This window comes from Callionymus lyra, chromosome 4, assembly GCF_982586985.1.
Source record: "Callionymus lyra chromosome 4, fCalLyr1.hap1.1, whole genome shotgun sequence".
NCBI classification, from domain to species: Eukaryota; Metazoa; Chordata; class Actinopteri; order Syngnathiformes; family Callionymidae; genus Callionymus; species Callionymus lyra.
In genome coordinates this window covers 17,040,696-17,065,505 of record NC_141821.1, presented here as the reverse complement: position 1 = coordinate 17,065,505, position 24,810 = coordinate 17,040,696, and the positions used below count along the sequence as shown (strand labels likewise).

The 24,810-nt window shown below is 39.6% G+C and overlaps 1 protein-coding gene across 1 annotated transcript in view; it reads left to right on the top strand.

The window, feature by feature from the left end:
* Positions 1-1,833: 1,833 nt before the first annotated feature.
* The window catches only part of LOC148081926 (junctophilin-1-like), a 34,503-nt gene continuing 11,526 nt past the window's right edge, over positions 1,834-24,810 (top strand). Inside the window, exons 1-2 of the mRNA XM_087788977.1 lie at positions 1,834-2,447; positions 8,517-9,285. Coding sequence (XP_087645103.1) covers positions 2,069-2,447; positions 8,517-9,285 — 1,148 coding nt within the window. The 5' untranslated portion in view covers positions 1,834-2,068. The remainder of the gene's footprint in view (positions 2,448-8,516; positions 9,286-24,810) is intronic.

Here is a 24,810-nt window from a genome sequence, read left to right as displayed (position 1 = left end):
AAACCTATATTGTTTTAGAAAATGGTTGAAAGCGTAGATGGTATTTTTCATATTTTTAATTTTGGAAACTAATATCAAAGGCATCCTCGTCTCTGGCTTATGTGTTTCATTGACATATATAATATCCTGTATTTTTTAGGTGAGATGATGTGCACCTAAAACAAAAAATATGGTGCAGTGGAATACTAGTAAAATAATAAATAACTTAATGGAAAACCAAAATGACAATCATATTGATAGAATTCTCTTGTACATGTCAGTGTATGTGGGAAGGGGTTTTTAACATATGATTCTCCTATAAGATGTAGAAATTATTTATTTTACATTTTTGAGTTAATGTGCAGTTTCCAGTCATTGCTCATTTGTACTGTAGCGTCATCTCCTTTTGAACTCATATAAGTCAGCACCGTGTGAGTCTAGTTGAATCATCGAGTGTTGGCTGAAGCAGTGAGAACTCTGCCAAAGATAATACAAGTTAAAGGGGGAGTACAACAGGAAAGTAAAACCAGAGTAAAGAAACACACAAGGGAGGTGAAGAAGAGAGTGCTAGCGGGAGTGGAGATGACAGAGGTGGTCTTTAAAGGAAGAGAATGAGTGAAAGAAAAAGTAAAAGAGAAAGTCACCACAAACGCACAGCGTTATGGTTGGCACATGGGGACCTTAATTTCTCCACAAAAGCAGAAAAATAAGCTAGATTGATTGTTCTTACCACCTTCAAATTAGCTTTCATTATATAAACATCTTCAACATGCAAAAATTTTAGTAAGTTCTACACGACCAGCAACCTTACATAACCAGACTGATCGTGCTCTTCAGACGCTCACATCTTATTTTCTAGTGTTTACATTGAAGATGCACTGCTAATGGAGCGGCAATTGAATTTTTGTGTAAACACGTTTATGAAATGATCGAGATTGATCGCTTTTCCGTTATAATATACTAATATAATAATATAATATAATAAATATCTGGACTGCATAACACAGTACTGAGACCTGCAGTATGTATATTATGTGGAGTGAGAAAGATATAGAGGTACCAGGTAAAATTAAGCATCCAACAAGCTCACAAATGTATATGTATTTATATATGTATATATATACTGTATGTGTATATATATATATATACATATATACATACATACCTACATACATACATACATACATATATACAGTATGTATATATGTGTGTGAGCTTGTTGGAGTATATATGTATGTATGTATGTATATATGTATGTATATATATATATATATATATATGTATATATACATACATACTGTATGTATATATGTATGTTTGTTTATATATATATACATACATACATACATACATACAATATATATGTACATATAAATGTACATGTTTGTGTATATATATACATACATACATACATACATACATACAGTATGTATATATATGTGTGAGCTTGTTGGATGCTTAAATTTACCTGGTACCTCTAAATCTTACTCCACAGAATGTTATTTTTAACTATACATACTGTATATGTTTAAATATACTGTATATTTACTCCATGAAGATAAGTGTATATTTATTGCTTTCTAAAAGCATCATTCAGTAAGAAGGGTTAATATTATTGTATGGCAGCAGAAGCAGAGGATATTTCTGGAGAGAGAGAGAGAGAGAGAGAGAGAGAGAGAGAGAGAGAGAGAGAGAGAGCGGGAGAGAGAGAGCGTGTGGGCGGGGCTTGGCCTCTGACGCGTTGATTGGCTGCGTGTTCGCTCGTCAGCAGAGCCTCGACGTCTTTCTCTCTCCCTCCTGGATCAGTGGGTGAGAGAGGGGGAGACGAGCGCACAGCGGACGGCTCCGGCGAATGACGCCCACCTGCCATACCTCCACACCGAGAGCGACCCTTCTTCTTCTTCTTCTTCTTTAAATGACACCCCTGCGTGGAAGCGGACCGTCCTCATCCTCCGACATCTTCTCCCTCTAGTCGTCACCATCATCGGCGCGACCTGTCAACGCTCCTGGACCCCCCCCCCCCCCCCTCGTCCCCCCCATCCCCCCCCCACCCGCAGCTCCCTCACCCCCTCTCTGGTTCTGACTCTGAATGACGGGCGGACGGTTCGATTTCGACGACGGCGGCACTTACTGCGGGGGGTGGGAGGATGGCAAAGCCCACGGACACGGCATCTGCACCGGGCCGAAGGGCCAGGGCGAGTACGCCGGCTCCTGGTCCCACGGCTTCGAGATAGTCGGGGTGTACACCTGGCCCAGCGGGAACACCTACCGGGGGTACTGGTCGCAGGGCAAGAGGCACGGGCTGGGCGTGGAGAATAAAGGCAGGTGGATGTACCGCGGCGAGTGGAGTCATGGCTTCAAAGGGCGCTACGGTGTCCGGCAGAGTCACAACACACCTGCCAGGTACGACGGCACCTGGAGCAACGGGCTGCAGGACGGCTACGGGATCGAGACCTACGGGGACGGCGGTAAGAAAGCGCGTGCGCGTGAGTGACTGATGGGTGATGGAGATGCATCTGATATGATGTGAAGTCTGAGATCCAAGCACGCACCCCCCCCCCCCTCCTCCTACCTCCACCCTTGATTTATTACCCCTGGCACACTCAACTTTTTTGGGGGGGCTCACAGAACCTGCACCACCATCAAAGATATATGGAAGAGCCTGCAGGGCCTGCACTCCCACTTGGCGAACTAAGCAGTTGCATGAAAGTCATTTTCTACTCGCCCTCATGTCGACTAAGGGTTGGGATTATTTTTTTTAAATGAATATGTTGCTTTTTTAGTTATAAACAAAAAATGTTTGTTCATTTTAATGTAGCGACTGGAGCCTAGCGGTCTTCGTCTTCCTCCAACAAGACACTCGCATACTTCTCTTCAGTATACTAGAAGTTAGTATGCATCAGGATAGTGTGCATACTAACTAGTACGCAAATTCTCCACAGATTGTATGTATCAAATCAAACACTGACGCTACGCACTAACAGGAAATGACTAGACAGCTTCTTCTTCTACTACTATTTAACGATGTTGCAACCAGATGTAGGAACTCTATCACCGACACCTGCTGGCAGCACGTTTTGCAAGTTTGGAAAAAGAATTAAGAAAAAATATGAGAATCGAATTATTCGCAAATATTTAAGCTGGTATCAGCACCGAAGACATGTTTATCCTTCTACTGCTGCTGAAAATGCACCTGTAAGTAAATGTATATATATGGATATATTTATGACGTAACTTCCGTTTAAAACATCACGAAGATGGCAGTTGTTTAGGGTAGATAGTGACCATCGAACCATACTCAGTTTTGTGGGCGTGTTTGTACGACAATTTAGTGTGCATGGCGCACTAAATTTTGCATACTAAGAATTGAGACGCACTTACTCACTAAAAATACTTACTTTGAGTACGCAAGTATGCGATTTGAGACACAGCATAAGACCTGCTGCAGGATTTTGTTGATTGATAGTCACTTCACTTATTGTCTACTCACCCTCATGTCGACTAAGGGTTGGAATTATTTTCAGTAGTAATCTGTTGCTTTTTTAGAGTCATAGGCAAACTATATGTTCATTATAATGAAGTAAATAAAGATCACCAAAAAAGCACATTTAAAAACATCCAAATACTGCTCGTCTGTAACGTCCATCTTGTATTGAAGCCTCAATGTTTCAATACAGAGGAATTGTTCTGGAAAAAAACTTAAACAAGTCTATATTTTAAGCTTGTATATATAGTAGAATAACAAGCAATACAGACACAAAGTACTCCAGATAGATATCATAACCGTACAGTGTAGATTGCATGGGGTCTGGAAGCGCTCGCGATATTTACCTGAGTACTTCCTGTTATCGCTTGTTATTCTTCACTTGTTTTAGTTTTTCTGGAACAATTCAAGATGGACGTTACAGACGAGCAGTATGCAGTTGCTGTGTCTCAAATCGCATACTTGCGTACTCAAAGTTAGTATTTTTAGTGAGTAAGTGCGTCTCAATTCTTAGTATGCGAAAATTAGTACGCCATGCACACTAAATTGGCGTACTAAAACACCCACAAAACTGAGTATGGTTCGATGTACACTATCTACCCTAAACGGCTCCATCTTAGTGACGTTTTAAATGGAAGTTACGTCATATATAAATGCATATATATATGCATTTACTTACAGGTGCATTTTCAGCAGCAGTAGGAGGATGGTCTTTGGTGCTGATACCAGCTTAAATATCTCGCGAATAATTCGATCATATTTTTTCAGGATAGTATGCACACTATCCTGATGCATACTAACTTCTAGTATACTAAGAGAAGTATGCGATTTGAGACACAGCAAGTGTCTTGTTGGACGAAGACGAAGACCGCTAGGCTCCAGTCGCTACATTAAAATGAACAAACCTTTTTTGTTTATAAGCAACATATTCATCTTAAAAAATAATCCCAACCCTTTAGTCGACATGAGGGTGAGTAGAAAATGACTTTAACATTTCACCATGTTGGTTTATTGGCTAGTCAGCGCTGGTGTTTCATGTGGGGGGAGGAGGGGGCTCATATTTCATATTTAGAAAAGTTATCCAAGTCAGAGACTAACCCGAGATATATAGTGTCCATATTTCTCACCTGTACTAGTGTCCCTGACACACACACACACACACACGACCAGGTATGTATCAGGTTTAGCACCTCGTCATGTATCAAATCTTTTCATGTAATATTAATAGATTTTCCCTGAGATAAATAATATATTTACTTCATTATTTTTACTATATATTTAATGCCCCCACCATCTTCTGAATCACCGTCCGCATGTCTTGCTGTTACAGTTGGACTTCCTCTCGTCCTCGTGCGCACGTTGGAGACGCAGCACCTGTCGTTTCGTAGCACTTGAAATAAATTGAAACTCATAAAATCATGGAAACAGATGCTGCCGTCGCATATGGAAGCGAAAGTGAAGGCGCGACGGTGAAAGCTGAGATCGGTGGGTCTTTGATGCAGCTTTGTGGAGCCAATCGGTGACCAGGAAATAAATAAGAATAATTAAATACCAAAGGGCCACAAATCCAATGATTAATGAAAACTTTTTTTTTTAACATATACTTGTGAGATAATTGAATAAGAAAATGACTTTGAATTTGTGATGCCTTTTATTGTTTTCTTCCTAAAAGTACTGCTCCTCTTCAACAACAAACGTGCAAAATAATAATGAAAAATCCTTCCATTAAAACTGTATTGTATAAAAAAAATCCGATCTTTAATATTTAACATTTGTAGCATGTGTTTGATATAACTGCTTACTCATGGTCATAAAAACTCACTTTTAAAGATAAGTCCTTCATTGCCAGGACAAGGTTTACGATTGTGTTTGAAAAAGGTGTTTGTAGTTTTCATAAACTCACAGAGGAGGTGTGGTTTTGTTTTGAGAGTTTTATTATCAGACCAGGTCATGTTAGCAATAGCATCTAGCATATGTTGACATCAGAACGGTAATTGTGCTTGTTATTTTCGTATCCATTCACTCTATACAAGCAAAATAAAATGACAATAACAGTTACTAGATTATGGTGAAGCATTTGTCATTGTTCAATCCATGTCTTTTTCATAAATAAACCTCCAAACTACGATGTGTTAGCCACTGAAAACTCCAAGCATAGCTTCAAAGTTACCTCTTTTTCTAAAGACTACCATCATTAGCAACGTAACCCTTTTGAATATTTAGATAGTCTTTACCCATCTTTACTGGGGCTGTGTATTGGCAAGTATCTGGCGATACAAGGCGCTTTAGAAATAACTGTTACTTTCTTACTTACTTACTTACTTACAATACAGGGGAAGCGATACGATATTAAACGATATATTTGAAGTATTGTCGAGTACTTGACTTTGGTGTTGCAGAATATTAAAGACCACTTTTGCAACTGCCTTTATTTGTTTTGAAACAAAAACATGTCCAAAAATCACTTGTCGACTGTATCCTCTCGTCCTCAGTCATCGCCGGGATCTCTCAGGATTCCAATGTTCATTTAGGATAAATAATGACTGCTGCCATCCAGTGGCAACGTGGTTTAATTGCACCAGAAAAATGACTGCTGTCAAATATTTTGTGATGTATCGAATATCAATAGTTTCCAACATCCCTGATCCTGGCCGACCCCGGGTGTGTGACTTGAGGACACGTTGTGTGGTCCACCATATTTTAGGTCTGTTTTCGCTCCCGACCCGAGGCCCGACCGAGCGTGCGGTGAGTCGTCACGTAGAAGTCGACGCACTCGGTCACACGGAGAGTCCTCGGGGTCGTGCTGAAAGTGAGTGGTCAATTTAAGACCTCTCTCCGAGCTTTCATCTCACTAATAGCTGCTGTGTTTGCAGATTGTGTTTGTCCAGAGAGCCGTTTGATCAAGGAGAAAGCTTCCTGGAGGGACGAGTGTGTGCTTGTGACAAAATAGACACAAGTTGTTGAGCCTAAAGAAGAAAAAAAATAAAAAAGAATGAAAACATTTTATCTCGCTCGTCATCGCCACTGACCGATGGCTTATTGAACGGAGATAATGTGTCACATATGATGGCCGCCGAGGGGACGAGGGGGGGGGGGGTAGATGGGCTCGGAAAATCAGCTGATCCAAGGGGATATACGGAACATCTGGCCGTCTGACCCAGCAACATCCTGAGAACTTGTACAGCGGGGTCACCAAATTGAAATGCGGCACGGATGCCAGCCTGTTAATCTCACACTGTTTATCCACCTAAATTCCTGCCCAGTCAAGTGCGCGATCTCTCGCACAGGACGCTGACATAGTGGTTCATTCCAGTGATTTGGTTCAATTAGATGCCAGTGTTGGGCCAACGGAGTGGTGTTTAATGGCGAGAGGACGGTGGTTAGATGATGCGGCGGGAGGCTAGCATGTGTTGATGGAGCTCAGCGACAGCCAGGATTAATGATCCTCTCATTATGTGACTCATAGCGGATCCTGATCTTCAGACACAAACGGATGATGGTGAATGTGCCTACTGTCAGTGGGGGTGTTGCACACTGTCTTAAAAATAGGATCCTGGCTGAGTGATTCACGTTTTTTCCCAAGCGATCCTCGGTGCCTAAATCAAATTCCCCGATTGAGTTAACATTCCTCAGTTTGTGAAAGAGTTTTGTTGCTTAAAGGCTTCTTTGTTTGTCCAGGTGAACACTGTGCAAAACATCTTCTCCGTGACCACCTACTTATTTCCGGCTTGGAATTATATTTTTAATTGTTTTACTGTTTAGTACCATGGCGCAGATTTCCACCTTGTAACTGAAAACTGAACTAAAAAAAAAGACTAATTCTATGCACCTTAATCCAATAACTACATGTATTTGTTGTACTTCTAATGTACTGATGTACTTACTCGTATTAAATACAGTTTGCTTGTTGTATTTTTTTTCTTGTCACTGTATAATTGTTAAAGTGCTATAATTAAGCACTTCCGTCTATTTTTCCAAGTTAAACTGAATTTTTAATGTGTATTTTTATGTAGCGGTATCTTATAACTGTAAAAAACAGAATACTGAATATATCTTCGTTACCATATGTATAAGTAGGATGAGATCATACATTTGAAATATTCACAATAACAAATATCACCACTGGCCAATCACAATAAGTGAAAGCGTTATCATAGCGTGTATTACTGGAGCCAGGGCGAGATTGTAAAACAACTTGCTTAGGCTAAGCATAAAAATACTTCAATTATTATCCATGAATTAATGGGTAACTTCAATCAGTGGTCCTTCAAATAAATGTTGAGTCAAACTGTTATACAATGTCCAACTCCACAGTTTTCACTGGAACCCTGCCAAAAGTACCTGGCGTTTTGTTGTTTTTATTTCGGTGATTTAGTACGACTGGCTACTGTTTCTTACTGTAACTAATCCCTTTTTTTCTGCATAGTTTCAAGTGAAATCATGCTTAAAATGTTGTCTTTTTAAAACACTTACTAAATCTATAAAGATATTTTCTTACTTATTTTGTTCTCTATCATTAACCATCATTAACACACATTTTCTCCAAACATATTTTCCAGCTGTCCCTTCAGCCGGCCTCCTCTGTGAACTCGCTTAAGTGGTTATTATCAAATAAACTCTTACAATTATTATTATTATCCTTTTATTTGTCCAAACAATTTTACCGTTACTATTACCAGGCATTGAAACCGACCTGACATTGAAGACAACAATATCGTTCTTCACATCTTAAATGAACATCATGGACAAGACTCTTTTAAACTATTGAGAATAAACTGCACTTTGTAGGAAACTGCATATTGAAGAAATCTTGCGACGCAACAACCAGCAAACCCTGGATCCCTTCTTTTGAATGGTGTTGTAATTTCCAAGCAGCAATTTAAAATGTTGGCAGCAACAGGATTCTGAATGCAGATCAGTCCTTTTACCATCGATATAAAACGTTACTTTAATTGTGTGAATCGGAAAATCCCTAAGTTTGTCTGTAGCAGGACAATAGTGATGGTTTCTGTACAGTTTCAGACTCATTATTGAATCTCCGTCTTTTTCTCAGGTACCTATCAAGGTCAGTGGATGGGCGGGATGCGTCACGGCTACGGCGTGCGCCAGAGCGTCCCGTACGGCATGGCCACCGTCATCCGCTCGCCCCTGCGCACGTCCATGGCCTCGCTGCGCTCCGAGCAAAGCAACGGCACCGTCCTGCAGGACCTGTCTTCCCACGCCGACGCGCCGACGGGCAGCCGCGGCGGCTTCGTGCTCAACTTCCACTCGGACAGCGAGGTCGTCACGGGCAAGAAGAAGGGCTTGTTCCGCAGAGGTTCCCTCTTCGGGAGCCTTCGGCAGTTGCGGAAATCCGACTCCCGGACCTCCATCTCCAGCAAGCGCAGCTCGGCCCGGAGCGACGCCACCATGAGCCGCATCAGCTCCAGCGACGCCAACTCCACCATCTCCATCGGCGACGGCGAGATGCCGGACGAGGACTTGCTCCTGGAGGACCATGTGGACGCCACCACCACAGAAACCTACATGGGCGAATGGAAGAACGACAAGCGCAACGGATTTGGTGTTTCAGAAAGATCCAACGGGATGAAGTACGAGGGCGAGTGGCTGAACAACAAGAGGCACGGTTACGGGTGCACGGTTTTTCCCGACAGCACCAAAGAAGAAGGGAAGTACAAAAACAACATGTTGGTGCGTGGAATACGGAAGCAGTTGATTCCGCTTAAGAACCCCAAAACTAAAGAGAAGGTGGATCGAGCTGTGGAGGGAGCGCAGAGGGCAGCAGCCATCGCCAGGAGTAAAGTGGAAATAGCAGCTTCCAGGTAGTGTGTGTGTGTGTGTGTGTTTGTGTTCACTCTTTCCTGCCTAGATGAGGGTGTGTAGTGTGTAAACATGAACGGACCAACACCTAAAAATCACCAGGTCTATTTGGCTTTGGGTCAGAGTTCAAAACACTGTTTACTTTCATCAAACCTTTTGGCAACAGGTTATTAGTGTTTATTTTAGCAACTGACCCGGTCAGATAGGGGTCCAGTCCCGAGTGAAACTTTCGACATCAGTGTTTCGGCGGTCATTGTTGATGGATAAGAGCGGTCTTTAGGGGCGCGTGTGAACCGCATATCCATACGTATCGTTGCCATCTGGTCCGGCCGGAGACGATCTCTTTCGCCGCCTGCCAAGTCTTGCTCTGATGTGGCATCTGCTCTTTAACAGGTGGATGCCGCCCTGCCCTTTTCCTTTTAAACCTTTCCTCCCAACCGGGACGCAATTCAGGGGAACACAACGTTGCTTTGACATCTGTTGGTTGCTTCGTGTCGGACGAGCTTGATGGCTTAATGGTAAAGACCACAGCAATTGCCGTCCTTATGACATGAAATTAATTCAAATTATTTCTATTTTTCAACTGATTAATAGATTCTTCCATTTTAAAGATAATCACTTTTCACAAATACAATAAAATGATTCTTTCTTTTGTGAATTTCCGCAGTAAAAAAGTTAAAATAATCTGTTGCAAATATTGGACCGTTGGGAAGGATAAGGTCAAAGGATCTGCAACCAAATACAAAGCTGCTCAGCATGAATATCGGGAGGAAGAGGCAGGATACAGTTTATGTCATTCATTTTCTACCTCATGCCGACTACGGGCTCGGATTATTTTCAAACAAATCTGTTCTTTATTGTTATAGAGAAAAACGTTTGTCATTTGATGGGCGCCAATAAGGCTACTTCCAGTCTACTGTCTACATTTGTAGCGCTTGCAGTATTTACCCGAAGTATTTCCCGTTTGTATAGCCTTTAAACGTCTGTTTTTCCAGAAAAATTCCTGTTGTCGAGGTTTCACATCAAGAGGGATATTACAGGGCATTGCAAGTATTATTGTCTATATGGACAAAGTAAAATTGAGCCTCTTACCTTAATATTTTTGTGCTAAATTAAGTTGTGATGAGTTAAAGTTATTTTATTTACAAAGGCTTCATAACACAAATCATATATCATTATCCACAATCTCATTCATTACCTCATCGGTATCCATCCTTTATTCAGACAATCGAAGTCTGGAAACAGAAAATTTGTCCAACTGCTGCAAACCTGGACATGGCAACTTTTGCGACGTTTAGCGAGTGCTCATGGGAAATGTGGTCTCTCGTCGGGCTAAACACTACCACTGTAGTCCACTGGCGTCGCTCGACTTCGATTTAAGTAAACCTTTAATAAACTTGTTTTTGTTGACATAATAAAGTTAATGTCCAATCTTGGAAATAACGGTTTGATAAATCTGCACTTTTAATTTGAAAAGTCCAACCCCCTTTCTTTAGACTCTCACTTGAGCTGCACAATGTTTTTTTGTTTTTTTTCCCTTACTTTACACTGCTTATTTGAAGAACATACCGTAGCGAGCTTTAAAGGAAAACATGATTATAGTTTTATATTGGATATCAGTATGTTGTATTAGAAGTTAGTCTTTCTTTAGTGCGATCTCGAAAGCTAAGCAGTGTCGCACCTGGTTAGTACTTGGATTGGAGAAATGACTCGTTTTTTTTTATGTTGTCCAAGCGATCTTCATGTAGATTGTAGTGAGACTGAAGGCGATTAGCGTCGAAAAAGGACAAAAAAAGCAGTTGAGTTTAGAAGGCATATCAGCGTCCACTCATTACAGTGGGTCAGATAAAACATTTAGGTAGTTCTCTGTGTGTTTGTGCTTATTCAAACAATGTGTTGTTAGTGTGGAATACATTTTGAGTAATATAGTAAGTAGAGGCTAATCTTTGAAAGCCTTTTTATATGAAATATAACAACCATACTTTCTTTAGTTCAGTAGTTTTTTTTCCTCTCTGCCTTTGATGTTGTGTCGCGACCAGACAGTTATTTACCTAATGTGACTAAAGAGTTGCTTTATTCGTATCCACCTGCAGTTCTGAAGGAAAATGGTATTAGAACATGTTTACATAAAGTGGACGCGACGGATACGCCTCTGTTCAACCTCATCTGTGTGCATGTGTGTGTGTGTGTGTGTGTGTGTGTGTGCATCATCAAAGGAAGGATCAAATAAATGATAATGCATGAATAGAGCTCCTCGTCCAGAGAACGCCATGGCAACAACTTACAATGGCGCAAACCATTACCTGCTACAGTAATGGAGCAACAAAACCCAATAGAGCTGGTGTCGATGCCTCTAAACAAGACTGCTGGTTCTGTCAGTGATCAAATAACTGTCTGGTATGTGTCACTTCATTATCTATTCCTGCTCAATACCCGGTTATGCTCTGCCTGGAAAAAAAAAAAAAAAGTACTGTTGCTTTAAAATGCCAGCAAGCCAGTTACGTAAGTCTCATTATACAGCGCATGCAAAAGATGCACTCTTATCGATCCGTTTGTGGTCACATGTCTCGCCCGGACCGCGAGGATGCACCGGGGGAACCTGCTAGCCGGGATGAAAAAGAAGAAGGAAGGATGTGAGACAAGAAAAAAACATCAGATGATGCACAGTCGAGGTTATGTGGGGGCAACGACAGAAACGAAGGCTTGGATCCAGAAGAAGAAAACGGCCTGAGATCTGCTGGTGGGGTGGAGCTGCTGTTCTTAGTGCCGCTGATAAACAAATTGACAGTCAGGCCCCCCCTCAGTCCCCCGCCCCATTCACCCTTTATCTACAGAACATGGAGTCACACACCAGTTATTCAATACACTCCAGTGTGTGTCATGTTGTTAATGGATGGGGGAGGGGACTGAGATAACAGTGCAAAAGTGGGATGACTTTTAATCTTTTTTCATTTATTTTTTATAACTCTACTGTAGCATTTTGAGGTCATGTGCATTATAAATAAAATATATCATTATTATTTTATTATTATTATTATTATTATTATTATGATTATTATTATGATTATTATTATGATTATTATAATTATTATTATGTTTGAATTATTTATTGGAATTTGAACATTCAGGTGTTGTTGGATTAAGGAAATGTTCAATAAATATTATTTATTTTGTTAAAGCTCTTATTATTATTATCTATATGATCTACAAGATCTTTAAAGTGATAGTTCACCCAAAATTCAAACTTCACTCATTTTCTAGTAGTTCTAGTCAGTTATAGGCAAAAATGTTTGTTCATTTTAATGTAGCGACCACAGCTCAGTTTTCTTGAGCTTATACTAAAAAGACAACCTTAAAAAACATCCAAAAGCATCTCGTATCTCTTGTATTGAAGTCTCAACATGAGGAATTGATACGAAAAACTTAAATAATACTGTATATATTAGGATTGATAAACAGAAGTTAAACAGGCCATCATCCAAAATATTGTGAACGTGTAGTGACACCTGCGATATATTTGAATGAGGATAAACTTGTAGCTGGAGCTGAGAGATTGGGAGCTTTCGCTACAAACAAGCTAAAAATATACAGATTTTTTGTATACGTTTTTTCAGATAAATTCCTCTTGTCGAGGCTTCAATACAAGATGGACGATACAGACAAGCAGGTATTTGGACATAAGTGTGGACATACATTTCTGCCTGTAACAAAATGGAACGGATTACTCTGGAAATAATACCAACCATTAGTTGACATGAGGGTGAGTAGAAAATGAGTGGAGTTTGAATTTTGGGTGAACTATCACTCTGAGTACATATTGCTCAAAAGATTGTCGTCAAGGCACGATAATATTGTAGCTCACACAGTGTTTAATAGCAAAGATTTAATCTGTTTCTAATCAAAAGTATAGATTATAAATATAAACAAAGAACATAAATGATCCAAAGGTTCATGCAGAAGCAGGAAGTTGAAAGATGGTGAAGTTGGTGTCACTGATGAGCACAGAAGGACAATATAAGTAACTAAAAACTTTCCTTATTACTTCTTTAGTGGAAGAAGTGACAGTTTCAGACTATTTAAAGGTATAAGATGACTGTACCACTTCTTGTTTTTGACAACTCTTTACAGGGAAACGCAAATGTTTGGTTCTGACAAATATGAGGTCAATCCTTCTAACAAATCCATGCTCATTTCTGAAGTCAAAAAAAAAATTATATTTAAAAAGAGTAAACTGTGGAACAAAGAAAACATCTCCATGGCTACGTTCCTCTTTGTCAGTCACTTGACAAGACCTTTATTCATGCTGCATTCATATTGTGCAGCTCCGGCATCACGTCTGAAGACATGAAATCAAATGTTCAATCATTTTTCATGTTGCTTTTTACTTTCCACTTCCTGAGGGCAGCAACTGTTATCCATCGACAGCCTTTTCTAGAAACGATGGTTATGGATCAACAAAGATATTTTGAGGTGACATTCATACAAAACAAGTCTTTATTATTAGAACCTTTTTCTTATAATTCTAAATGGGTTTTAATGCTTTTCACCTCCGTACACATGCTATGCTGTTCATAGACCAGTGAGCTTTTTTCTAACCTTTAATTATAACCACAGGCTAAGAAAAATGTAGGTAATAATTAATTAATGCACAGTTAATCAAACTAAAAGTTAATTAAACCCGTGTGTGTGTGTGTGTGTGTGTGTGTGTGTGTGTGTGTGTGTGTGTGTGTGTGTGTGTGTGTGTGTGTGTGTGTGTGTGTGTGTGTGTGTGTGTGTGTGTGTGTGTGTGTGTGTGTGTGTGTGTGTCCTTGATCTAAACTTGTATTTAAGGAAACCTTCTCTCACACACACACACACACACACACACACACACACACACATGCAGAGTGAGACAAACGTACAGTGAGTGTGCCTGTGATGTCTCCTCTGCTAGTGTGTCAGCACAGTGAGTTCTGACTAAATAAGGCAAGGCATCAGTGGCTTATCAGCACCAGCCAAGAATATATATCTGTCCTACCACTGATATAGCATCCCACTGCAACTATCATCTCTCAAGGATGCTTATGTGTCCGTACGAACGGAGAAAAGGGTTTTTTTTTTCATTGAAAGTGAGACTCTGCAGAAACGACGCGGGTCTGATTCCAGGATGGTCTGTTCTTCACCTGCCCACTTTTAGAAACCAGAGCGTTCCGCATCTCAACATGTTGTTGGGAATTATTTTAACCGTCAGTTCGTCATTTAAGATTCAGTTTACATCTCCAAATAGAGGTGCGTGTCCACGGTGGATTATGTTTTGTCGCTCCTCTAGTGTGTGTGTGTGTGTGTGTGTGATTTTGATACTTCAGAGTTTATGATTTGTTTTTTAAGGTGCAGTCTCACACATCTCACATGCCTGCAACAGCTTTACAACGTGACAAATTCTTGCTCGAAGTTGCCTTAATGTCTAGCCAGGAGCGAAAGTAAAATGTCAATACGTGAAGCGTACTCAATTTTAAGACGTGGGTTTAAGTAAAAATGATTGTTAAGTCTTCACTGGAAACTATATTTTCTATATCAGGGTTCACGACCGGCCAGTTTCCACAAACACCATTAATAATCCTAGCATGAGATGCTATCTGCCGCGTCTATGCTAAATCAAACTTGGACTTTTCCAGTAACTTCCTCTAAGCCTTATTAGGAATTCATGTCCACTAGGAGAAAGCTAGGTGGCTCGTTTTAACGTGTAATTACTCTTTGTTAAAACATTAATAATAGACCCAGAAATATAACAATAACGATATGGAAAAAGTATGGTATTGTTTTTCGTGACATGGCAAACTCTTTGACCTGCAAACGCACATCTAGACAGTGTTGACAATAAAAGTTTTTTTATGACAGAGGTATTGCACTGTGGTTGGCCACAGCAGAAGGATTGTGTTTCACCGACTTGCCTGCTCCACTGTGATGCTGCCGCTTGTAATCTCTTCAAGAATGACACACAATTCTGCAACTTCTCAAGATGAGTCAGGACGTCGAGGCGGGCGCCACTCGGGGCAGGCAGACTGGCAGGGACGGGGGTCATATGGACTGTCGTGAAGTGCAGGAACCAGCAGCGTTTGATTGCAAATGTAGTTATATTTCCTGAATACGTGTTCCACGATTCCATCGTCTTTTTCTTGGTTGTACTTTGAAAATAAGTTGATTTCTTTCATAGAGAAAACACAGCGAGCTAGAACGGTTCATTTAATAGATAGATAGATAGATAGATAGATAGATAGATAGATAGATAGATAGATAGATAGATAGATAGATAGATAGATAGATAGATAGATAGATAGATAGATAGATAGATAGATAGATAGATAGATAGATAGTAAACTCAAAGGTGGGATGGCAATCTAGTGGTTATTGTAGTGTAATGACAATAACATTATATACCAAATAAATATGGGCGACATGTGGCACAAACCATACTTTAGTGAGCTGTCTTTCCATATGTGACTGGCAACTTTCCAGGGTGTCCCCTGATTTTAGCCAGAAGTAGCTCGGCATCCCAGGAATGAGCGTCGTTATATTTAATACATGCATGTATATCCTTTTCTTCCACTCATAACATTATGACCTCCTGGAATTAGTTCCCTCATATCCATTTCTTGGGCTCATGTTTGTTCAGGAAGAGCCAAGAAAACTGCCAGTTCAACAAACACGAACAGCGTCGGACCACCCTAGTGTACATGGACTGTATTGCTGTCAGCGATCATTTGATTTAACGCTAACAATATAAGAGTCCATATAATTCAGCCTTACAGAGTCAATCGCAGCCCAATCTAAACAGTTCGCCGACAGCGGAACAAACATTTGGACAATAACGTTTGATCCGTGAATCATCTCTTACATAATGCTTCTGAAAACCTGCTACCACACTGTGTACTTTCAACCTCCGAAATATGACTGTACCTCTGTGGATTCTGTCAAGAGGCTGATTGGCTTGCTACCCTGCTGCCCGCTCCAGATGTTGCTGGATTAGATTATGACTTCTCACGTTGATATGGAGTATTAATTTTCCTCTGGGAATCTTCTTTGTGAAGCCTGTGACCGTCCTTGTAATCGCACACAAGTCATGACGCTGCATGTGTGTGTGTGTGTGTGTGTGTTTTGGGACATAAAGTTTTGCATATAAGTGATTAATTCTGTATTTATTCTTCCATCTGTTGCGTCCTCGCTGCTGTGCTGTACATCACAATATTGCGGGCAGATGTAACCTAATGCTTCCTTTGGTTTTGAAGAGGAAATGAATGGGTGGGTGTGTGTGTTTGTGTGTATGTGCCGAACGGTGGCAGGAGATTGGAGGAGAGAGCACAGACCATGATTAAAACTATTCCTTAAGCTTAAGTGGTTGCCAAGCAATGTGACCTTTACTCTGACAGGTTCATCTGTGGAGCTCTGCAGTCAAATGGAACACAACATTGAGATGTGTGTCTCCGTGCGCCTGTTTTATGCAAAAACCCTTCTGTCTTGTAAGTGCTTTTTTAAATATATAATTATAGTACTAAACAATGCAGCAGCTTCGTATCATTCCTTGTGTCAATATGTGTCGATGCACAGACGTCTAAGATTATACGCACAGCGTAAGCTGTTGTATGGGATTTGTTCGCTTGTAAATTCATAAATACAGCCCAGATGCCCAGTTGGACGGTTTCCTCAAGTGTCTCTGGTGGTTACTATGGATACTGCATCACACTCGTCATCACCGTGCCAGCCGCTTGTTCCTTTTCTCTTCAAATTAGCTGCTTGAAGAGGCACAGGCCGAGAGTAATTGTGAGGTTCAATAGGTAATGCTTGCTTTTTCCTCGCGAACCAAACACTCTAAATTAAAATCTACATCTAAATTTGATCATTGTTATTGCGTTTCAGTTACATATTGTTAAACTGTTGGAGAATCACATGTATATTTACAGTCGGTTTGTAAGCCTGTTTTAATATTGAATGGTACAGATATTCTATTTATGTTATTGGACTAGGGCTGAACGATTATTGAAAATAATCAAATTGCGATTATCTTCCTGAATATTGCGATTAAATATGCGCTATTATTTCAATGTACACGTTTTTTATGCATTTTTTTCTCTAATGCAATAAATAATTAACTTTACAGTAAAATGTATTTTTTTGTTCAGATAAAGTGATTAAGCCATTTTTAAGATAAAGGCAAAAATAATTATACATAGGAATAAAAGGAGAAGGTAAATTAAGTTACTTTAATTACACGTGTAAACAGATATAATATATTCACTGTAAATACTTTTAAAAAACTCAAAGAAAACGTGCTAAAAGTGGGATTCAAACATTTATATTTATTATAAATAATAAATCACACAAATTTCAGTGCGGAGTAAAGAAAAGTACAAACCCTGGTCAGTCCTTTTATTCCAGCACATTTTTAAACAGTTTCTCTTGCATTGAAGTGCATATCCTGTCAAACACATTCATATATTATAATTTACACAAATTGAAATGTGTGATTGTACAAGGTAACAGACTTTGGATTAGCACACACACACAAACGCAAGAAGATATATATATTCTTCTAAAAATACTATAATATTGGTCACAATATGCTCCAATAACACTGATGGCAACAGTGAGAAAGATTGACAACATTCCCTAAACTGGGATCTTACCTGGGAACCTTATCCCCGGACTGGTCACCCGTTCCAGCTACAGAAGGAGAAAGTCAAGAGGGGAAAATGGATAGATCCTCAAATAATGTAGAGTTGTGGTACAGCTTAACTCTTTGACCTCTCTTCCTCGCAAGCGTCTTGCTGTGCACACTGGTCGACTCCCTGACCATTGAGCTGAGTTGATCCTTCATCATCATCATCCTTGAATTGACCTCTGACCTCATCCAATTGTCCAACATGCCTGAAAGCTTTTCCACTCTACCCAGTGTATTCTTAAAGGGAATTGGAACAACGGCATTACATTGTAGTTACGTCTTCTGTGTCACGATCAACTCCAGACAAAATGCTACAACATCTACCCGTACAAACGTCAACGTCAAGGCAAATTAAAGATTTTTTGTTGAAATCCTATGAATTGCAGTGTGCCATTTTTACATGACAGTTTTAGTGCCATCAATGTGTAACCAGACTGAAAATAAAATGTTATTTTCCACAAATATTTTTTCTAAATGTGAACTTTCAACTTGCATTTAAAATGTTAATTACACTTGAGATTTGTACTTTGTTTGATGTTCTTTTTTATATAATTGACCTTATAAAATTGGTGTATAATGTATCGTTCAAGAACCAGTATTAAAGTGAAAGTATCAGTACCAGTATTAAAAAATATTCTGTTGATACAAACGCCATATTTGTACCAAATGTAAATGAAACGATGATCTTAAAGGCGCTTTACAAATAACCTTTGTGACCCTGGTATAGAAAAGCGCTATACAAATAAAAATGACTTACTTACTTAATTACTTTACTTACTTACTTACTTACTTACATACTTATATACTGAATCATTTTCCAAGCTTCTTCCTGCTCTGTCACTTCCTGGTCTGACGACGCACATGACTTTCACCCCCAACAGAATGTCTGGGCTGGATGTGACGCCGATTATTGATCGAAATAATTCATTTGTGACTGTACCATGCAAAACAAAAAAGTCCTGTGACTAAAAGGGATGACCAGATTGTTTTTTTAAAGGATAAAATGCTCAAATGTATTGATCACTAATGAGTTTGAAGAACTACGATGACACACGGTTCCACCAATCAATGTCACAGGTGTATCTTTGGTATTATAAATATTTTCTCAAGTAGTACAAAGTGCCTTCAAAGCGTAAAATTTTAGTTGATTAGTAAAAAATATTTTTAAAGGATGTTTGCAGGGTGTGACGTCATCACGCTGAAAGCATCCTGATGGAAATGGTACCTACAGCGTATCGTGGGTTTGATTTTTAGCCCGCAGAAGTTAAAGTAGCTCAGTGTGTTCCAGTTGACAAAGTGAAGACTCAAAATAATAATGACCGAATATACTAAATAAGTTATCGCTTTTTAAAATTGTATTAAAAACATTCTTGTTTAAGTTAAATTATTAACAAATTTTCAGGGACTCTTTCTGTTTCGATGTTTTTTATTTTGGACCGGTATCAGATAAAAACCGACACGACAACCGTTAAATGATCGACAAGAACAAACTTCATTCAGTGTTTTTTTTATTGTTTGTCCTGGTCCTCTCCACTATAGCCCCCCCCAGCCACCCTACGTGGGTCATTAGCTGCATCAGCTGTGGTCATCTTTCACGGGTGGTGTTGACACTAGGAGTGAGAACCGAGGTCCGTATCCATGAATCTGCCCTTCACCAGAACCAGAGGGATCATCTCTGCCAGGGATTCAGTGTCAATCTCTCAACACACTCATGAGGAAGAGCGTGTACTGGAGCCTCAGCGTAAAAGGGCCCTGGAGATGTGGAACCCATATGTGAACGCAGTAGATGGAACTTGAGTCATGTGGTCATTGTTTGTTTAAGAAACTGGACAAACACACGCAAACATCAATGTTAACCGCAACCCACGGTTAGATTTCTTCACGTTACAATTTGTGATAGCAAATAAAGTGAGAGGCAAACCTGTGTTTGTGTAAAAAACTTAAGTTCTTTGTGTGACATGCAAAAACACTATTTAATAATTGAAATTTCTCTTAAATTTGTGAGTCTGTGTGTCCAGGACAGCCCCCAATTTAGACCAAAAGAAACAACATATATGACTTTTAATTAAACAGTACTGATGTTATTATATCGATGCAGTGTTGCATTTGGTGTTTGGTCCTGAAACAACATTTTTTGGAATACATTTTTGTCTCTAGCAGTATATAATATGGTGAAATAAATAGTGTTGTTAATTGGCAACGATCTGGTGATACAATATGTATCACAATTCAGAGGCAATGATATGATATTGTGCGACACTCTAGTGATATTTGACTCTGGTTTTGCAGAATTTACAGACCACATGACTGTTGACATAGTCGTAACTGCTCTAATTTATTTTGAAATCAAAATATGTCCAAAAATCAGCTTTAAAAACTGCTGGAGTCGACTGTATCCTCTCGTCCTCAGTCGTCGCCGGGATCCAATAGGATTGTTCTTTTCGCTGTGGAGGACGTAATGACTGCTGCCATCTAGCTGGCAGAAGTGTAGTTGCATCACAAAAATGAACTAACGCTGTTAATATTTTCATGTTAATTGTTGAATAAACAATTCAAATTATTTTATTTTATACAAACTTTATTCAATAACAATCATGAATGTAGTTTTATTAGTAGTGATTTTGAAAGCAAAAAGATAGTCAACACAGTGCTGTTGAATACTGAAAAAATATTGTGATATTTAAGTTCATGTCCTTCAAAATACAGCTAGTTTATCTAACGCTAACAGCCACTGCACTTGTTGTTGTCACCACCTTTCCCCACAGTATTGTACAGCCAGAGGAGGATTTAGGAATCATCCCTTCTCCACAGTTATAAGTCATGCTTGGGTAATCCTGAATTAAAACAAGACTCTTTTTTTTTCCACGTCTGGATTGAAATTTGTGCTGACGTGATCCGTTTTGTGTCGTTGTAAGAGGGTTTTTTTTTTTTTTTTTAAACTGCCTTCATGCCGTCGTAAATTAAATTTCCTTAAATTAGATTTTGGTTCTAGAAAGGAAGTGATGAAAGTGATGTATGGAGTTAAGATCGTTGAGTCTTGATTCTCACACAAGACAAGGTCAAGACTGATACTCTGTCCCACTATAGTCTGCACCCGTCAGCATTCCATTTACCCCGCTAAAGGAGGGGCTGGGGGGTCGGGAGGACGGGGGGGTGACAAGAGGCAAAAAGAGATGAGATCTGTGTCAGCATGAGGGGGAGTCCTCAAATAGGCCATAGCCTGGGGAGCGAATTGCTTTCAGACTCATGAGCCCCTTAAATAATTTCACCTCTAATGAGGCTGTCGCGGGCATGATGAAAAGCTTTATCGAGTCACGGAGTCTCAAGGTATTTCATTCTGAATGCATCGTACAAGTGTTTCCGGGATGATCGCCATCAATACTGGAAACATCTAAAGAAATGAAAACAATATCTTTGTGTATGTTGAACTTGAAACCCTGTTGTCATGATGAGAGAAACATTGATCTCTATGGTGTGAATATTTGGTAACCAGTGATGTTAGTGGTCATGTTATAGAAAAGTGGAGAAAATATTTGACTGTTTTATAGATTTTCACTCATTATAATCCAAAAGAGAACCTATTGACCTCAGTCTACACCAGGGGTGGGCAATTAAAATTATTCAAGGGCCACATTAAATTCTGTGAATGTTGTTAGGGGCCGTTACGCAAAAAGTAATACGAGAAAATCCCTAAAGAAAAAAAAAGGACATTCGTCATTAGGCTGTGACATGTATTAAGCTAAATAAACTGCAATTTTTTTCTTGTATATATGAGTTTTTTTCAAAACATTTCTTCACCAACTTTAAATCAATATTTTGAGGGATTTATATACAGTATATGCAAAAAGTTACACACAAAAAGGAGGGTCCTTTTTCCCTGTTTAATAAGTGTTTAAATGAATAATAAATACAAAATACATTTGTTAATGCATTAGAAACATTTATACATGATCATACTTGGAGGGTCGCATAAATACAGTATGCCGCACTTTGCCCAGGTCTGGTCTAAACCTTTGACCAAACGAGTGAAGAGCTGAAGGTCATGGGTCAATAGACCTAACAAAATACACTTTAATCCGTTGTCATGTACACTTAGCGAACCAGACTCCATTAAACACACCCGTGCAGTTGTTAAACAGCAGATTGTCTGACGGCAAGTGTTTTGCTCGTCGTCGTCGATCAGGCTTTTAACAAAACAGGTTCAAGTCCTGTAGAAGCTGAATCTCTTGTTGCTGCACTTGTCTTTATGCGCTGCCTCTTAATGTCTCACGGTCTTTGGATCTCAGACACCAAAGTGATACTCGGAGAGAGAGAGAGAGAAAGTCTCTGCCGAGCTGACACCATTTATTTGTCAGAGTCGTAAAAACAGCAGTAACTCGCATCAAAGCATCAAATCAATTTCCTCTTCAAAAAAGAAGGAGCTGCTGCTGTAGTCGCAGAGCCAGTGTGAGCCACATTTGCATGTGTGTCTGTGTGTGTGTGTGTGTCTGTGCATGTGTGTGTTTGCCAAATTCAAACGCCAGAATTTGTTTAAATAGCATCGACACACAAAAATATTTGGAAACTAAAATTAAATACACAGAACAGCATCATGTTACACTTTTACTGACGAGTCAAGTTGTACATGTCGGTTTGAACCCACAACCTTCCCAAAGTATACTATACTATTTTATCTTGGTTTTAAAAATATGTGTAGAAAACATACTGTGTTGCCAAATTGATGTGTTTTCGTTGCTAAAACTCAAAATATCCTGTCCAATACTGTGTCCTTATTACATTGCATCTTTTAAAAAGTGCTCTGAAACCAAGTATTAATCCAACTAGATCAAGATTTCACAAAAACAAAGACCAATCCGACGGAGGACGTGTGTGGCTTTGACTCAATATTATACAAAATAGTGTTTTTGTGAACAGGTGTGAACTTGCCCTATTGTTGCTTTTGTTTACCTGCAATGTTGATTAAAAAATCTACCCAAGAAGATAAATTCATACCCAGATTGATTGTGTTTTCTTTTTTTTGTAAAAGCAAACACAATTTAACTTAGCAACATTTATTATACAGTATAAATAATACAATTCTGTGGCGGGCCGTGCATTTCACACACGTTTGAATGAATCCACCTCTCAATAACTACTTTAGGGTTATTTATACACCACAGGGATCTGAGTGTGTACTGATAAAGGTCAATAAGACGTTTAGATGAACACATCAGTGCATTATATTAAAATATCACTCCAACTACAGTCTGTGTGGTTTCCATGGCCACCACACACACGCTCTGCTTTGCAACATGCTTAAAGCATTCAGTGTGTTGGCAGCTATCAGAAGGGTAGCTGCCAAGACGCTGTTGCAGATGTTGCCAACTCAAATCTGATTGGTTAACACAATCATTCGGCTGCCGTTTATTTCAGTGCACAAGAGCCACTTCCGTAAATTCTGAAGGCCTCGGGTAGATTTCTTCTGGTAACACATGAAAGCTCAAATATGGTTGGATGAAAGCTCCAACATGAACGTACAATCCAGGAAGCAGTGCAAGCAAGAGGAAAGCTATGAAATGAATAATTGATAAATACATATTTATGAATAATAAACAATAAAACAAATTGAATTACATTTAAATTTAATTTATTTTCTGATTATGTTTAGGCCAGCAGAGATGACAGTCACTGATAAAATGGTCATTAACATTATATTATATTATTCACTTTCACTAATGTGGTGTTAAAATGTAACATCGACTGAAAGTGCTTCATTTACCTTATTTAGTTGCATTGAGCTTGGTTTCATTTGGATTACCAAGACTTTTTAAAGCTCAGTACACTTTCCTGCGACTAAACAATACAGTATAAGAGGACTAAAAACAAACTCGTCTTTCTGCTCAACATGCCCATGTTTTCTCACCTTGCATTTGTCGCTCCTCTTATCCCATCACACTTCCACTCCCTCCACTTGCCGCCTGTCACCTCCCACATCCAGACATCCTGTCTCGGAACAGTGGCTTCCTGTATTCGGTCGTGACAAGCCGCTCTACCTCAAAACCGGACCGCCCGAGATCCTAAGGACGTGTCGTGACCACACTGTAAAACACGCCATGACACGTCCTCGTCTCCTTTCTCTCGGTCGCACATTCGCACATTTCACAAATAGCCACGTTTGTTCTTGAGTTTGCGTTTGGGCCAAGCGCGGGAATGTGGGGTTGAGTCAGCTGGCCCGCGGAGTTATGCAACTGGAATGCTTTAAAGTCACTGACATGGTCTGTATGGCGAAGCGCCTGATTGGTTGTCGGCCATGACATCATTCGCGCCGATTACAGTAACTGACTGCCACTCCATTGTATAGACAAGAAGGAGCCAGATCTACTGACGGACGCCATCGCAGCTAAGCGTTGCTCAACGTTGCTGGACTGACTCCCCCAGTCTGGACTTTATATTTGATACGATGGGATGGATTTTCAACTGCATTTCTTTTAACCAAGTTTTTGTTAATTGTTGTATTGTGGACTATGTTGTATCATGATACAGTGTCTTTATTTTGAAATGCCACTAGATGGCGCTCTCTACGTTTTAAAATGATGCCAGGTTTCATTGTATAAGTAGATTAAAGCCAAACATTATAAAGAGTGCCATCTAGTGGCCATTCAAAATTAAGACACTGTATCATGATCCATTTTCTTCACGACAATGCTGTATCATGAGGCCTCATCAACCCATCCCTGGTATTAACCATAGACTGTATATGATACGAACATCATCATCCGCCTCTTTCTGAATTAGTTTTGACTCCATCACCATTTTCGGACCGGCTGAAATGTCATTGGCCGAAATGAACTGT